This window comes from Chaetura pelagica, unplaced genomic scaffold (assembly GCF_000747805.2).
Source record: "Chaetura pelagica isolate M959 unplaced genomic scaffold, ChaPel_1.0 scaffold90, whole genome shotgun sequence".
NCBI lineage: Eukaryota > Metazoa > Chordata > Aves > Apodiformes > Apodidae > Chaetura > Chaetura pelagica.
In genome coordinates this window covers 14,427,387-14,444,882 of record NW_009953496.1, presented here as the reverse complement: position 1 = coordinate 14,444,882, position 17,496 = coordinate 14,427,387, and the positions used below count along the sequence as shown (strand labels likewise).

Below are 17,496 nucleotides of genomic sequence, written 5' to 3'. Positions count from 1 at the left end.
AGTCTTTACAGGACTTTTATGGAAAGGAAATGTGTATCAATGTCTAGAAGAAAGGAAATAGCTGGAACTGACTACAGTATTTAGGAACAATACACATATATTATATAAAGATTGTGATTTCCCTTTCCTAAGATACTTTTGTGAGTGAAGTCAAACACGCGCTGACCTTTTTTGCTGTTACATCACTCAGAAAACACATCTGCTGGGCCCTCTGCAGTCATCACCAATGGAGTTTGTTAGATGGGTTTTTCTAACTCAAGACAATACAATGTACTTTTTCCTTAACCTCATCTAAAAGTGTTTTGCCTGGAAATATTCCTAATAATTCAACCTAAAACAAACACTATAAACAATATTTCAGACTGATAACTGTGCCAAAGTTAATAGCACTATAAAAAAGTTCCCAACACAAGGTGTGAGGAACTTTGCAATCTGCACCATTATCATTCCTATTATAAAAACATTTAATGCATTAGCTGTTTCAGAGCTCTCCAGTCTAGTCTTCTCATCCACATAAAATTAAGGATTATTGAGGGTAACTCTCAGGGCTCCTATTTGTATTATGAACATGTTCAGTGACCAACATCCTAGTCTTTCTGTGCAATTTCACAGATCACCCTCTTAGCCAAGGTTTAAGAAATTAATAGATGTTATGATATCAGCACCTGCTTGACTTTGCTTTTATGTTCAAATACATTCACACTTAAGTATTTTTTTAACCCATAAGTGAAAATACATGGATAAGAAGTCATCTCAGTAAAACACAACTACCTTCCAAAAAGGATGAAACCTCACTGCGCAGCTTCAGTTCTTTCCCTGGTATGGCATATGTTCCTTGATTTACTATACATCTTAGTTTCCATTTAAATTACTTCATATTGGACAAGTGGTGTCCATCAGGGGTCTGTACTGGGACCAGTGCTGTTTAATAACTATATCAATGATGTAGACAGTGGGATTGAGGGCACCCTTAGCAAGTTTGCCAATGACACCAAGCTGACTGGTGAGGTAGGCACACCAGAGACAGGACGTCGTTATCCAGAGAGACCTGGACAAGCTAAAGAAGTGGGTCTGTGTGAACATAATGAGGTTCAACAGGGCCAAGTGCAAGGTCCTGTGCCTGGGTAGAAGCAATCCTCACTATCAATACAGGCTGGGGGATGATGTGATAGAGCAGCCCTGCAGAAAGGGACTTGGGGGTGCTAGTGGACGAAAAGTCAGACATGAGTAAACGATGTGCACTTGCAGCCCAGAGGGCCAATCACACCCTGGGCTGCAACAGAAGTGTGGCCACCAGGTCAAGGAAGGTGATTCTGCCCCTCTACTCCACTCTTGTAAATCCCCACTTGGAGTACTGTGTCCAGTTCTGGAGCCCTTGAGACAAGAGGGACACAGACCTGTTGGAATGAGTCCAGAGAAGCACAAAAGTGATCAGAGGGCTGGAGCACCTCTCCTGTGAAGACAGGCTGAGAGAGCTGGGATTGTTCAGCCTCGAGAGGAGAACACTTCAGGGAAACCTTATAGCAACCTCCCAGTACCTGAAAGGGGCCTACAGGAAAGCTGGGGAGGGACAAGGGTGTCTAGTGATAGGATGAGGGGCAATGGTCTTAAACTAGAGCAGGATAAATTTAGCTTAGACATCAGGAAGAAGTTCTTCATATTGAGGGTGGTGAACAACTGGAACAGGTTACTCAGAGAGGTGGTGGAGGCCCTGTCCCTGGAAACATTCAAGTTCAATCTTGATGAGGCTCTGAGAAGACCTGTCTAGTTAAAAAGGTCCCTGTGCAGTACCAGGAGGACTGGACTAGATGACCTTTAAAGGTTCCTTCCAACCCCCCACATTCTATGATCCAATACAAGACATTCTGCAGCCAGGAAGCACTCTGGATGCTATCTGGCAAAATTCTTTTCTGAAGACAGTCAGAAGAGAGAACTTTCTCTTTGAAAACAAGCTGGATATTTACATGCATTGAGACATCTGAGAACAGGAGAAATTAGAGCTATTTGGGTACGGAAAACCAAATTATGGAAGTGAGTGCATCAAGCTTCAGTGACTGAACTGATCCACTACACTTTCTGCTCAGAGAGGAAGACAGAAGGATCGTAACTCTAATAGAGACTGTGAGGTGGATTTTCATCCCAGAAGAAAGATTACCCCTTTCATTCATGGAGTCCCACAACAGGCTGCACAACCACATTTTACCTGTGCATTCCATAGCTTTTGTCCGTAGGCTTCAAATCAAATGCCTTGTAATACAGTGACCATATGTAAAGTTCAGTTTTAAATCTTTCCTTAATCCCCTTTATGCTGACAGACCAAAACCCAAGTTGAAGTACACAGTGGGAAGGTAACCCCCTCTGTGGAACAGAAGGCAACCCTGATGAACTGCACAAAGCTCTTCAGAGGCTGCATTTCCCCTCCCTCCTGTTCACCACTTGGATTCCTTTGTTTGGTAAAATAGGTCAGTGCTCATAAAAACACCCCTCCAGGGCTGACTGCCTCACATGACCACAGTAGTCAACTATAAGGAACACTAAGGCTAACATGGGAGCATCTGATTTGCACAACTTTCACTAGCCATAGAGAACTGAAATAACACACACAGACCAAACTGTAATGAGAGGGACTACAGGATGAGTCAGAAAAACATGAATTCTTCAGTGATCTCAAAATAGACTGCAACAGACTCTAGGCACATGTAGCTGCACAAAACTGTTGTATTCAGAAAAAGACGAATCCTAGTCAACATAACATAACCTCTACTTCATACTGTAATTCAGTCTGGTTAACAGCTCTGCCCTGTCCTTAACAACCTCTGTAGATATGCAACTCATGGATCTTTTCTTACCTATACTGCTAAGGATGCCAATCATGGTTTTGAAGTGGTCTTCTCTGGAAGAATCTGAGTGCCAGCAATTGCAGTCTTAAAACACAGATCCCTTTCAGAGAAGACAACAGATTTACTTTACTACCCCACCCAGATCCATACTGAAAGATCAAAACAATGTTATGAGACTAGGATCAAGGCCTCACTCCTCCCGTGCCTCCAAAGCAAAGACAAACTCACTATTCAGAGGTAAAACCTAATGCCTGGCTTCAGATCAGAGATGACACTGCAACAGGAAACCTACTAAGTTGAAGATGACAACTGGTGAAAGGAAATTTCTTTCCCAACATTTTTTTTAGTGTTCTTATTGCTTGGGGGAAAAAAAAAAAAAAAAAAAAAGTATCCTGTACCTTTCCCAAACTAAGTCTTTCTATGTTCTAGCACTAGATGTATGATTTGTTCCAAGATTTGAGATACTGAGCCTGGCTCCTCAGTTAAGAGACTGGCAGAACTTAGTAGCCAAGGTATAGTGCCACACAAATCCAACAGCACTGTTCACAAGGCCCACCTCATTAGAGAAGCATGACAACCATTGTTACGCAGCTCACACTAATAAGATACACCAGATCTCTGCTGGCTCTTCACTTTGAAAGGTTATGTATCTCTGTGCTAACATCTCACTTAAAAACTCAGGTTTCAAACTCATCTTTCTGATTTTGAACTGCATTAACTGCATATGTATGCAGTACTGCAGGAAATTTAGTGGGATGTGCTGGAAGTAGACAGACAAGCACCCAAACCAGTTGTGAAGACGACAGTTCTGGTTCGGAAGCATTACCTGGGATCCTCTTTTACTCAAATTATTTTAGCCAATTACTTAGCTGGATTTAAACAACCATCTGTGATGATAATGGAAAAAAGAGTCCAACTGTGAAATACATGAGTTCCACACATAGGCAAGGTTTCTCTGTATCTCTACAGCAAAAGTGGAGTTGTCATTTCAAATGAGATATACAGGAATATCTACCAATACAAAATTTTTATCTTTCATAAAACCAATACTGGGAAGTTCAGTGGAATGATGGAATTAATGTAAAATATAGTATACTGCCTGTTATCACAAACTTCTAGAATCTTTTAATACCAAAGAACTTAGGGTTTAAACTATAGGACACTAGTCAGTTTTCATATGTATCATATGTTAAAAGTGGGAATTATATCAAAGTTTTTACTGTCCTTCAAAAAGGGAAAACAAGTTTTTTTCACAAGTACTGGAAAATGTAAAGTTCAGCAGTTTTACAGACAATTTTTTTGAAAATATAATAGTGGAAAACTACTTCTGCCAAAATACAATGACACATGAGTTCCTCAGGATGTCATCATATCATATCACTACATTACCTTCTGCTTTTGTGTAGATTGAGATGTTTCCATTTACTAAGCCAGCAAACAAGTATCGAGACATATATGTTAAGCTCATAACAGTTGATTTTTCAGGAGTGAAGAAGTGTTGAAGTCGAATTTTCTTTGAGCCTTGACAACTTTTGTAAACTGAAATGCTGCAAAAAGAAGCAAGAAAAAAAAAACCACTGTGAAATTGTTTTATTAAGCTTTTATTAGAATACAAACAAAAGAGGTTTAGAATAAAATATTTGGGGGAAAAATATTTACTACTTCAATTCATAAGAAGATGAATAATGAAAGGAATATCTTAATCCTCAAAAATGTCGATGTAGACAATTTGCAATTACTTAACATTCACATATGACAACACTTTTAATATTTTCTTGCCTGGAGAAACATTTATTCAATGAAGAGACATAACAAAAATTCTGCTCAAAGTCTTTATTATAAGCCTACCAAGAATTTTGTACTAGTTTTCTTAAAAAAAAAATTAAAAATTAGTATTAATTGGAAAACTAAGGAAAAGAGAAAATAAGCTAACTACCAGGCATCCATTACACTCAAAATTCCCATATTCCTACAGATTATTACCATAGGTATGTTAGGAATACTGAATAGTTAAATCTGGAATTAACTGTACTTCAAAAGCAAAGATAATAAGTCTAATTAGATGTTGGAATCTCTGGAAATGCAGAGTTTTCCTTTCAGAATTGTTTTCTTCTTCTTCTTTTATTTTATTAGAAACAGCTTCAAAAATCACATGTACTTACATATTTAAGCCTTCACTAGCTATAACGAGATCTGTTCACTTACTGACCTATACTTTTAGAAAATGTAGCTTTGTTCTTTCATATAAACCAAGTGATGACTCAGTAAGGTCATCAGTTCAAATAGAACAACATCATTCATGGCAATAGTAAACAGCAATACTAGTTATTCGCATGACAAATCCTGCACAACACCACAGTGTTGAAGGTTAATTAGTTCCTCATTAACACTTTGTCATTCTGAAAATTTTCCAATACCTAGGGCTTGTTTTAACATTACAAAAGTAATATTTACATTTGTGTTTTGTTGCAACATTACAAAAGTAATATTTATATTTTTCAGACATGACATATGATGAATTAATCCTCCATCAAATATATGCATTATTTTATTTTCAAATACTACATTGTGTACTTTAAAATAATGTAGAATGTATTTTTTCCTTAGTTTTTGTAGAAAGCAAAAGTTGAGGTCACTAGGATACCACATGGAAACCTTTTTAAAAAGAAAACTTTTTTTTAAGTATCTCACACAATTTTGCTATAGAATAGTAAACCTAATTAATAAATCACACACAGTACACTAAAAATGAGAATCACCTTCCTTCTTCCATGCCAAGGCAAATAGTAGGCACATTAAAGGTTTTTGCAGGAACATTCTCAGGGTCAAGAGCCTTATTTTGCTCTTTCAATCTCTCCTCCTCTGGTATGTAGACCATGCAGAGAATCCGTGATTCCACATTGAAGCACTCGATAACCTTGGGGCTGGAGCTCTGAAATGAGACTATTGCAATCTGGCCCATCTGATTAGTGCAACTGCCAATCTGAATTGGAAAGAAGAAAGAAAAAAAACAAAACAAACAACACAGACCAAGACTGAGATCTGTCTCCAGGAAGATGGGTATTAAACAAGAAGGAATGCCTGGAATGTTAATTGAGGCGTGCACCTGAAGTTATATGGTGAAAGTGAGTTTTCATGTATTAAGTTATGAACAAGAAAATAATTCAGTACAAACCCAAGAGATTTAAAAACATGATATAGATTATATTTCGTTCTATACTCACAAAACTAGTTCATTCTTTTCAAAATAAATAATATTATGGCCTGTTTCAGATGTCTGACTCATTAAAGTAAGTACCTGTGTAATATATTAATTAATAAACAGTGTTTTAAGTTATCTCAGACTCTCTTAAAAGAGACAATAGAGGTAAGGCCTGTCCTTTACACAGTAACAGGTCCCAACAGAAAGGGGGATTATCAATATAATCCCTTTTGTAAACCTACTGATACAGGATCCTAAATTCATAAACTTCTCCCTGATCCAGAACTAAGTATCATAAGTATGTCCATAAATCTGTACATTTTAGTGATCTGGGAAGAGTAAAGAAAAATTATCTGCCCAAGAAACAGTGTTTTTGTATAGTAAGTCTTAGTGTTTATACGAAACGAAAATACATAGCAAAGAGGAAGAAATAATATTTTGTGGCCGTAGAAAGATTTTATTGGCAAATATTTGTGATGACAGTTTACAAATAGCAAAGACAAAAAGAAATTTTATGGGTCACGTTGAAAAAGGCCATTGACAAAAGCTGTTTCTAACTTTTAATTCACAAGAGTTTCCTTAACATTTCAATATTATAGTACAAAGCAAATCTAGTGATATCATCAGCCTTTTTTTAAAAAAATGTGTTGGCTATCTCACTGTTTCCGTTGGAATATCTGCATATTTGCGGTCATAACAATATGCCAGAACAGTTTTGTTTATTTCCTATGCACAAACTTAAGCAGGCTATTTAGAGCTAAAACATTTTAAAAATCATAGAGTATCTTGGGTTGGAAGGGACTTATAAACTTCATCTGGTCCAACTCCTCTACAATAAGCAGGGACATCTCACACTAGAACAGATTGCTCAGAGTCCCATCAAGCCTGACCTTGAATGTCTCCAGGGATGGGGCCTTCACCACCTTTCAAAGAATCACAGAATGGTAGGAGTTGGAAGGGAAATCTGGAGATCAGAGTCCAACTGCCCTGCCAGAGCAGGAGCACCACAGAACCTAGGACAGGTCACTCAGAATCGCATCCAGATGGGTCTTGAATGTCTCCAGAGAAGGAGACTCCACAACCTCTCTGGAGAGCCTGTTCCAGTGCTCTGTAACCCAGAGAGTATAGAAGCTCTTCCTCATGTTGAGGTGGAACTTCCTATGCTCTAGCTCAAATCCACTGCCCCTTGTTCTATCACAGGACACAATTGAAAAGACACTGGCCCCTCCTTCTTGATACCTACCCTTCAGATATTTATATACATTAATAAGATCTCCTCTCAGTCTTCTCTAGATTAAACAGCCCCAGGTCTCCCAGCCTTTCCTCATGAGATGGGTGCTTCAGTCCTTTAATTATCCTTGTAGCCTCCGCTGGACTCTCTCAAGTAAATCCCTGCCCCTTGTGAACTGGGGAGCCCAGAACTGGATACAATAAACAGGTGGGGTCTCACTAGGGCAGAGGAGAGGGGGAGGAGAACCTTCCTCAACCTGCTGCACGCATTCTTCTTAATGCACCCCAGGATACCATTGGCTTTCTTGGCCACAAAGAGCACACTGCTGCCCCATGGATAACTTCTTGTCCACCGGGGCTCCAAGGTCCTTCTCCACAGAGCTGCTTTCTAGCAGGTCAGCTCCTAACCTGTACTGGTGCGTTTTGTTGTTCCTTCCGAAGTGCTTGGTCTCTACCTGTCCTCGTTGAACCTCATTAGGTTCCTTTTTGCCCAGCTCTCCAGTCTGTCCACATCTTGCTGAATGGCCACACAGCCTTCGGGTGTATCAGCCAATCCTCCCAGCTTTGTGACATCAGCAAACTTGCTGAGGACACACTGTCCCCTCTTCCAGGTCATTGATGAAGATGTTGAACATGACTGGACCCAGCACTGACCCCTAGGGGACTCCACTAGTTACAGGTCTCCAGCTGGACTCTGCACCATTGATCACCACCCTCTGGGCTCTATTGTTTAGCCTGTTCTTAATCCATCTCACTGTCCATTCTTCTACTCCACACTTCCTGAGCTTGCTCACAAGGACGTTACGGGAGACACTCAATAGGACAGTGTGAGCTCATTTGGGTTTTAGCAGTCCGCATTATAAATTAGCACATAACTCACTTCTGAATGGAATCCACACTTTGAAATTCATTTTGTGCTGCACTAACAAACCATTAGTGCCTACAGAGACCAGCAAGATCACATGGACAAAATTACTAGGTATCCTTTACAGAAGTCCATCTTCAAACAAACAAACAAAAAAATGAGAGGAAAAAAAGAATCCCAAATTTATTTCATATCTATATGTTGCTAAGAGACACAAAAAACGATGCAGGGAAAAAGGAAACATTCCCTTTTTAAAGATTACACTTACCCAAAGAAAACCATGTTCTATGGCACAGGAATCTGACTCGGTTTCACCAGAGAGGTATGGTTCAGGGTTATAAGCAGCACATTCAATCTTCAAAGGAAAGAAGAGCAGTCACCACATTAGAAATATGCCTGTTTCTGGTTAATTTCATCTGTAATTACCTAAAGTATTTACAGATATCAAAGAATCATGGAAAGCAAGAAGTCAGTTTAGTATATTCAGCTTCCTGTGAGCAGGGTCAGCTGCACTTGTGTTGTTCCTGACACAGTCCTTATTTATTCTTACAGACGTTAAAAACTGGAGAATACAAGTTGTCTAGCTGATCTGCTCAGATACATCATGACCTTCATTAAGTTTTTCCAAATACCCAACATAATATCATCCTTGCTGTAATCATTAGTCTGTTACTTCTCACCTCAGCCGCCAGGTACTTACTTCCCTTCTGCAGTGTCCTTTTACATATAAGGCTGATATACATCATAACCCTGCTCAAGTCTTTTCTTCATCAGGCTAAATTATCACTTAATCACAGATTGACAGAATCTTAGGTGTTGGAAGGGACCTCCAAAGAGCACCGGGTCCAACCCCCAAATTAAGTTTAATTAATTCATCATTTAAGTTTAAAAATTGCAAATGTATTTTATTTTCTTTTTATTCTTAACTTTAAAATTATTTATTATCGCTTTTTCAACTGGCATCTCTTCAGCAGATATATCAGCTCTATATATTTGAGATTGCACAACTTTCTCACCTGAACAGGCAGTTCTGGCAGAGCTGTTAGTAGCACCACATCACAATTATCTCTTCTGAAGCCTGTACATACACATCCCATTGATTATTTGCTCTTTGTAATAGTATTAAATTCTTCAGCAATCCTTAGCTTGCTGGTCTGTTACAAATTATTTTTACAGACGTTCTATTCAACCACCTCCTAAATCTGCACTTACAAAGCTCTTTATTTCTGCCTGAGAGCATCCTACATGTCTGTCCTGCTGACTGTCATCCCCTTTTTTTTTCTTTTTTTCCCCCCTCCATTATTTCTTGATATGCTCTGTAATTTAGAATGCTGATGCTATCATCCATAATACTTCTGCCCCCCCTCCCAAGTTCATGTCATCATGTTACTGTCAGTAAACCCGATTTTATTATGGAGGCCATTTAAGAAAAAACTGAACACCAGACTCAAGATGGATATTTTAATCCCTCCCAACTTTGAAAGTCATTCAAGCACCAAGGCTCTGAAAATAGGTATTTTTATGAGCAGTCATGGATTTCTGTTTTCTCTAATTTCCCTAATATCCATCTCAGAGCTCCCTAACACTTATGCAAATGCTTTAAAATGTATAAAAGCATTCATAATCATGTAGAGAATTAAAAGGTTTCTGATGAGGTATGATACTACGCTTTTAGACAAGATTGTCAATGATTCACACTAATGTTCTCACCTCAGACATCAATGTAATTTAGATTATTCTGCAGCATTAGAGACAATTTGGTTAGTATTAACTTAAACAACTTCACCATAACCTGGCAACATCACCTCCCAACAGTGTATAATTAAAAAAAAAAAAAAAGGAAATCAGTGGGCATAGACAAAGAGTCATACAAGGAACTTCACAAATCCTTCTGAAGTAAGCAGACATCAATAAGTAATTAGCAGTAGTAAAAATTATGTTATGTATTCACCAAAGGATAAAAGACAGAAACTGACAGGTGAGAAAAATTAGAAAGAAAAAAGAGTTATCCATGCCAATCTTAAGATGTCTCATTTAACACACACTGAAGCAATGTACTTGTAGTGGTGATTTACCGTAGCTGTGACAGCTAAACACATCACTAGTTAAAGAAAAGACAGCCTTCATGCTGGGTATTTCTTGGGCTGCTTGTTACATCTCTGTGATACTTTGCATCTTGGTCAAAACCAATGATGTTTTTCCATAGTTAAGCCCTGGTAGTTGCACTCTCAATCTTGACAGAAGCCCTTAGCCTGGGGTGTAAAGTTTGTTAAACTTTGTAAAAAGTTGTTACAGCCTCCCTGCACCACTAAGCATTGTAAGCAGCACACAGAGAGATAACAAGCAGGATCAGCCAAGCAAAGGGTCTCTTCCCACCCCAAGCTGTGGCCTGACACCCAAACTACAGCTGAGGCTGCAGAAAACCACCAATAGCACTTGGATAATCTTTTCCAGTAATACCTGGGGAAAAAATATGACTACTTAGGAGCATTAGGCATGACAGATTTGCTCACATCCACATTATATTTAGGAGCTGCAAAACTGGAAAAGTTGATCCACAGCTCAGGCAAATACTGCCACACACTAGTTTCCTGAGATGACCAAGGCAAAGATCATCACTCAACTGTAGGGGCAAGAGATTCCTTTCAAAACAAGTAGAGCCTGTTGTCACTTGGTAACAGGAAGTGAGCCTGGGCCTTCAAGGCTCCTGGCATGGACCTACATGGCACTTAGGCTCAAAGGAAACAGAAATACTTTTAAGTTTCAGCAAAAATTAAATTAGTTATTTCATCGCTAATGACTTTAGAAAGTATTCAATACTGCAGTATTTTGCATTCCTGTGACCCTCTTGCACCTTCCATTACTACTGGTCTTACACCAAGGTAGTAACTCAAGAGAACTAAGAGTTGTGAATGTATAGATGTATTTACAATCCAGTATTCTTTAGTAGTTACATCACACAAGAAAAGCAACAGCAATATAAAATAAAAATTCTGTTCACCTTAAACTCCTGTTGCTTGGCCATCATCACTGCCATGTGTCTAACAAGGAGAGGATGTTTCTCCCTTTTTATTTGATTCCCATCATCTTCTACACAGAACCAACCTAACAGATTATCCTCCGCTGTAATGGAAAGAATAAACAACAAACATCTCACAGTACTGTCACTGAATAATCACTTGCACCTCTCTACAGGAATAGAGAAGAATTATGTTAGGATTGGTTAAATACTGACCAGGCTGTTCTTATGCCATATACACACAAATGGCAATGTAAAACTATGAGTACAACTTCCATATAGTTGATTACATACATATTGATAATGCAAAAAAACCCACAACAATCAACCAAAAAACACCGAACAACAAAAAAACAAACCACCTTACACTAGCTAAATATTAAGGGTGTTCTCTTAATGATCTTGTTAGCAGGTTAGTGAAAGATGGAAAGGCACATTAAACCTCTCCTCAGATTCAAGGACATCTGTTCTGCAAATAGTGTTTCTCTGCCTGTGTAAGTGACATCACTATCAACTACTACTTATCATAAGGATCCTCCTCCTGGAATGATGGAGACATACATTATGGGGTTTTTTGTCTGTTTGTTATTTTGGCTGCCTTCAGTGAGATACCATAAAAGCATTGTATTTTAAGGATGTGCTAGTAAAACTTACTTTCTACCAAGTGCATATCTCCTCAGTGTTTCTCAGCTCAGGGTATCTCTGGAAATCCTTGGTACCTCTGGAAAACTATACCCTCTGTGCAAAATCAGTAGACTAATAACATTACAGGATAGCACTTCCTTTACTGCTCCCATCTAGATCAAGTTTGTCTGTGATAATCTCTCAAGTGAAGATGATGACTTATGTTTAAAGAAACCTCCCCCCAAAATACTTGGGTTTTACATATCCTACTATAGAAATATTGCACTATATTTAAACTATACACATAAGTTTATTTCATACTCAGAAAGCTAAACAAATGGACCCAACTGCTTTATTGATACTTTTGAGCTAAAACTGGGACCTTTCAACCTGAAGTTTTAGGTTTAAAAAGTTTGTAAGATCTGAATTACTAAGTTCATAATGAAATAACTTCCTCGTCTTTCTTATAGTGTATCTCATTCTTGTTGATTATATAAAATAATTAATGATTACCACAGACTGCATTGAAATACTGTAGAAATGTTATTACTTCATAATGAAATGCCCCATCCTATCTATAACGTCATTACCTCATCGTAATACACAATCACTACTGTACTGCAATTTTAACATCTGCAAATGAATTTTCACCAAAAATAGTTTCTAAAAAATAAAAAGTAAAAAAAATTACACTATATCAAGACCTGTCTTTAACTTGACAGGAAATTAAGTAACTAAGAATTACCAAGAGCCAGTTTAGCCATTTGTAAGTTGTTGATCCAAGACTGTTTGATGGCAGGGGTAAATGTATTGAACACAGCTGTAAAGAATGTGGGCCGCCCAGACCTGCAAGACACACAAAAGAAAACCCTGCTCTGAACACACTGAGTATAAGATACAGTGAGGGCTAAAAATGTTGAGCAAGATGAAATTGTATTGTTTTCTAATACTTAGACAAAGACACAGCTCTGATATAAGCATGCAAGCTATGATGTGCCATATGTCCCTCTCCCTACACTTTACATGAAATGGTATGAGAACAACATCCTCCTTGCTGAAGGAATAGAACAGTGACTGCTCTACATTAGCTGTCACTGCCATGGTTCCTCTCTTGCTTCTTGCATCTGGAATGCAGGGTTAAGCAACAGGAGGAGAACACTACTAGAACATGCAGGTTCCCAGTGTTGTGAGATGAGAGCAGAAGTCAGAGGCTAACTGCAGACACAGTAGAGAGGGAAGAACTACAGATTCCCAAATCCTCCTGGGTACATCTACGCCTAATATATAAGCCCATTTAGAAAGTTTTGTAATCAAGATTACTACTGACTTGTCCTGTTTTCCTGGGAGTTGCAGCTGAATTCTACAGCGATCTGCCGCTCTGATTTCATCTTCTTTTTTCAAAATCAGTTTTTGTAAACCTGAGGTCCAGTCATGGGCTACAGATTGGTTTAAATTCTGAAAAATTAAAAAAGCTAAGATTCAATGCCAGCCTACTGGCCTATTTCCAACAGGCTAACTAAGGCCATATGTGCAAATAACAAATAATTCATGGTACCTGGGCCTCATTTAGCCCACATTTTAATAATCATTAACTTAGCTGTATTTGTAAACACATTTCAAAAATAGCTGTAAAAAACTTGATAACATATTGTATCTGATTATTAGATCTCACATTGCCTAAAGTTTGATGACACACAAATTATACTCCCAGGCATTTCTCAGATTAGGAAATGTAAATTTGCATCAGGTGTACACATAACCCTTTTACTTATAGAACCCACAAATTCTGTTTCTAAAGAAAATCCCACAATAGCATCTACAAATCATATTGCCAATATGCTTTCGTTCAAATTTTTGAGTCAAAACTTCTGCAGAGCCAGCATGAAAGCTGCCCATGTGGTTGGGATCTGTTTAAATAGGATGCTGAAACAGTAACACTCTGCAAGCAGAGTACCCAATCACAGAGGACAAAAGCCCACCTGAGTGACAATAGCATCAATAGTAATGAGTATTCATACACAAAAGTACACTAATTTTCCACAGAGTTTTATGATAATTGAAGTTGTTCTCAACATCTCTATCTGTAAACATTGACTAAATTTTAAGTTTTCAAAACGTAGTTGGCTCTGACTGCAAGTACAGACAGAAAGGCTTTGTGTATGTGAATGTCCTATGGTACCTGTGCTATAGATATTCCCAGTAACGCAGCTGAAATTCACCTTCAAATATTTGTGAAATTTTGTCCACAAGTAGTGTTTCCATAAACTTCCTTCACAGCACGTATTTTCACAAAAAAGTTATGCTTTATTTAATGCCCTTGACTCTGAAGGCAAGATCTACCAAGATAAATTCATCTTTCATATATATATTCACACACACACAGATTTGTAGCTTGTGGTGGCAGGTAGAAGTTTAAAGTTGTGCCCAAGCATATATAAAGCATATAAAACAAAAGGCAAAAAAAAAAGTATTTCAAGTCTTAAGACTGTGGGGAACTCATTCTGAAATTCAGTGTTAAAGTGCTACCTCCTTGCCAGAATATAAACTAAAAAAAGGGATATGAACAAAGTCAAAGCAAAATTACTTTCAAAATGCCTTTGAAAATCTTTTTATATTTTTCTGATTTGCACTTAGTTTTAAGTACAGGTCCCCCTGAAAGCCAGGATTATGAGCCTGGATGGGCATTAAGAGCTTCCTCCAAACAACCATCCTCCTACTACCTTGTTCAACTGCAAGAATCCAAATTCTTAAGATCAAAATGTAATTCTGTTTCCATATAAGCTTATCAGCTATTGACCAAATGCAGACACTTGTAGTATCCAACTACATTTCAAGACAGCAAAGAAAAAAAAGATCAGAAAGACAGCTGTAATCTACTTAAAATGTTAAACAATTAACTGTAAATTAATTACTGGAGGTAAAAATTTTACACACTTTACAGAGAGAAATAAAGAATGTCTTCCACAGATCCTACAGAGAGACAATTATGCAAGGACATATTTTAAAAGTAAACATAGCTTTGTTTATTTATTATTGTTATTTTTTATTACCTGATAGTTTCCTTTAAGGTTGCCTATTAATTGACTAATTTGACCAACTACATTCAAGTCATGTAAAAGGTTCTGCAGATCATGGTACAGTTGCCCTGGTCCCATATAGAGCCTGTCTAAAATGAATAAAAACATCAGGTTATGTATAATAAAAAGACATAATTTTCAGTTGAAGGAGGAAAGCATAACAAAGATAATAATATTAACATACACCACTATTTTGACCACTGAAAACTAAGCTTTTCAAAGTTGCTGGTATTCTCTCTAGCCTGTAAAAACAACTAATGCACCAATGTGCAGCTAGGGTCCTCATTACTCTGAAAACCAGAGTGGTTTATTTATACATATATCATGGATATTTCATTTCACTGCTCCAGGTGCTTTTCATGTTCTTGCAGACAGACAGTTGTGCAACACATCCCAGGAAATTACAGCTTGTAGTACGTTATTGTGTATTATTAGCTTTGCATTTACACGTGTTACCACAGGCATTGCCTTTTAGCTCACCCTATAATTGCCCTTTACAGCTTAAATTAAGATTCAAGTTTGTTCATCGAATGTGAGGGAGAGCAGTATGTACTGTTTTAATAAAGACACACTAGAACTGTGACAAACATTGAAGCTTCACTAGTCCCAAAATTTCTTGCTGCCATGGAAGTTTTGCCTAGCACCAAGCAGCAGACTTGGTATTACATCTTTAAACATACTTCCTGAAGGTTGCTGTTGGTTAAATGAAGCAGCCAAAAATGTATTTGTAGCCTTCACTATTGTATTTTAAAAATCAGAATTTGTTTAATCAATTGCAAGACAGTTCTGGATCATATATATCCACATTGTAACTCTAAAACAAGCCTTCAATTTCACCAAACCACTGAAAATTCTATTGCAATCACGGTTAAGTGAAAAAAGGATCTGCACTGAGATCAGCAACAAATCTTAACAGCAGCAGAAATATTTTGCCCTAACTATCAATAGGACCATGTGTTTATAAGATGATACTAGCTCATAAATATTTTCAGACTAGCAGGATAAGCTGTCTATTTAAATGCACAAAGCTTGCAGAACCCTGCTAATATACTCTGGCTCCTAGACAAGATGTTAGAAGCGAGATGGTTATGTAACTCTTGCAGAAACACCACTGCCCTTCTCCCCAACTCCCTTTTGCCCTCTCCTACCCCGACTCATTCAAGTCAGCATGTTTCCCTTTGGCTGAATGACAGGAACCAAGGCTGGATTATCTTTCCAGGACGTCTCTGCAGATTAGTTAGCTCACATGGCATACTATCCAAACTATGGATCCTTGATCCTCACCACAACTTTGGAACCTAATGTGTGGGCAGCAAAATACCCTGCAGCAGAAGGATTTCAACCCTGTGTTGGCAAGAACAGGAACAAAACAAAGTGTTAGCTACCCGCTCTGCGGACCCATCAGGAGCAAGGACACAAGCCATGTCACCTGGTCTGGCTGCCAGGGCAGTTGGGTGCTGGACACAGCACAGCTGCCACCGAGACACTGCCAGCACCTTTAATCCTCACATCTGCTACAGTCACCAGTGTTTAAACCAAAATTCATCAAACCAAAGCTATAAAAATAGCATAAGCCAGAATAAACATGACAAATAAACACAAATGAGACAATGCTTCTTAAATAATTAGTATATTCTCTGCTGTGTATCAAAATAATTACATTTTCTAACAATACTTTCCTATCTGGACACATCACAGAGATTGAGGCCATCACTGGATGTTTTTCCTTAATGTATTCACTATATTAAGCTACAATGAAGAGTATAAAATTTCAAGGCTCAATGAACATGGTAAGGGTTATTTTATCTCTGACTTCTCCATTTCATTGCATGAAAATGCAACATAAATCTGAGACATGACACATTCCTATAAAATTTCAAATTACTCTCTTGCCTTTAAACCTTCTGCTAAATTGAATAAAATGAAAGGATTTCTTTATATTGCCCTTAAGCACTAAACAGAGGAATGACTACACTTACTACCATTAACACAGTGAGAGAACAGATGCAACTTTCATCCAACACTTCTTTGCCTGTTCTGAATGTTAATTAAAAGAACAGTCCAGGCTTTCTTACCCTTAAAAGCAGTCCATAAGAAAAGATCATTACATTTATTGTACACAATGAAAAGAAATTACTGCAAAGTAGATCTAAGAGGAAGAGTTTTCAGATTACTATCAGTAGAGTATTTTTGCAAATTAGTCTAAAAGGAAATTAAACACTTTTCTTCTTCAGCTGCAAAATCAACATCTGAAAGTTGTAAACACTTCTTGTATCACTCTTCTGCTAGCTTACACCTTTTTTTCTTACTAATGTCTACAATAATTGTAATTTGCTAAGCACCAGAATAGCTGGCTCCAAAACACATACAATGGTCTGGGTTGGAAAGGGCCTTAAAGATCATATAGTTCCAACCCCACTGCCTTAATAGCAGTAATGCCTTCCACTAGAACAGCTTGCTCAAAGCCCCATTCAAACCTGGCCCTCAACACTTCCAGGGAGGGTACATCCACAAGTTCTCTGGGCAGCCTGTGTCAGTGTCTCACCACCTTCACAGTAAAAAAATTACTCCTAATATCTAATCTAACTCTATCCTCTTGCAGCTTAAAACTGTTCTCCCCCATCGTATCACTACAAGCC

At 38.0% G+C, this 17,496-nt stretch overlaps 1 protein-coding gene across 1 annotated transcript in view; it reads right to left on the bottom strand.

The window, feature by feature from the left end:
- ARHGEF10 (Rho guanine nucleotide exchange factor (GEF) 10) overlaps positions 1 to 17,496 on the bottom strand; it is a 101,883-nt gene that overhangs the window by 23,102 nt on the left and 61,285 nt on the right. The window contains exons 18-24 of the mRNA XM_009999259.1: positions 14,831 to 14,946; positions 13,108 to 13,235; positions 12,526 to 12,626; positions 11,139 to 11,260; positions 8,406 to 8,492; positions 5,600 to 5,823; positions 4,230 to 4,387 (exon numbers count right to left, since the gene is read on the bottom strand). Coding sequence (XP_009997561.1) covers positions 4,230 to 4,387; positions 5,600 to 5,823; positions 8,406 to 8,492; positions 11,139 to 11,260; positions 12,526 to 12,626; positions 13,108 to 13,235; positions 14,831 to 14,946 — 936 coding nt within the window. The remainder of the gene's footprint in view (positions 1 to 4,229; positions 4,388 to 5,599; positions 5,824 to 8,405; positions 8,493 to 11,138; positions 11,261 to 12,525; positions 12,627 to 13,107; positions 13,236 to 14,830; positions 14,947 to 17,496) is intronic.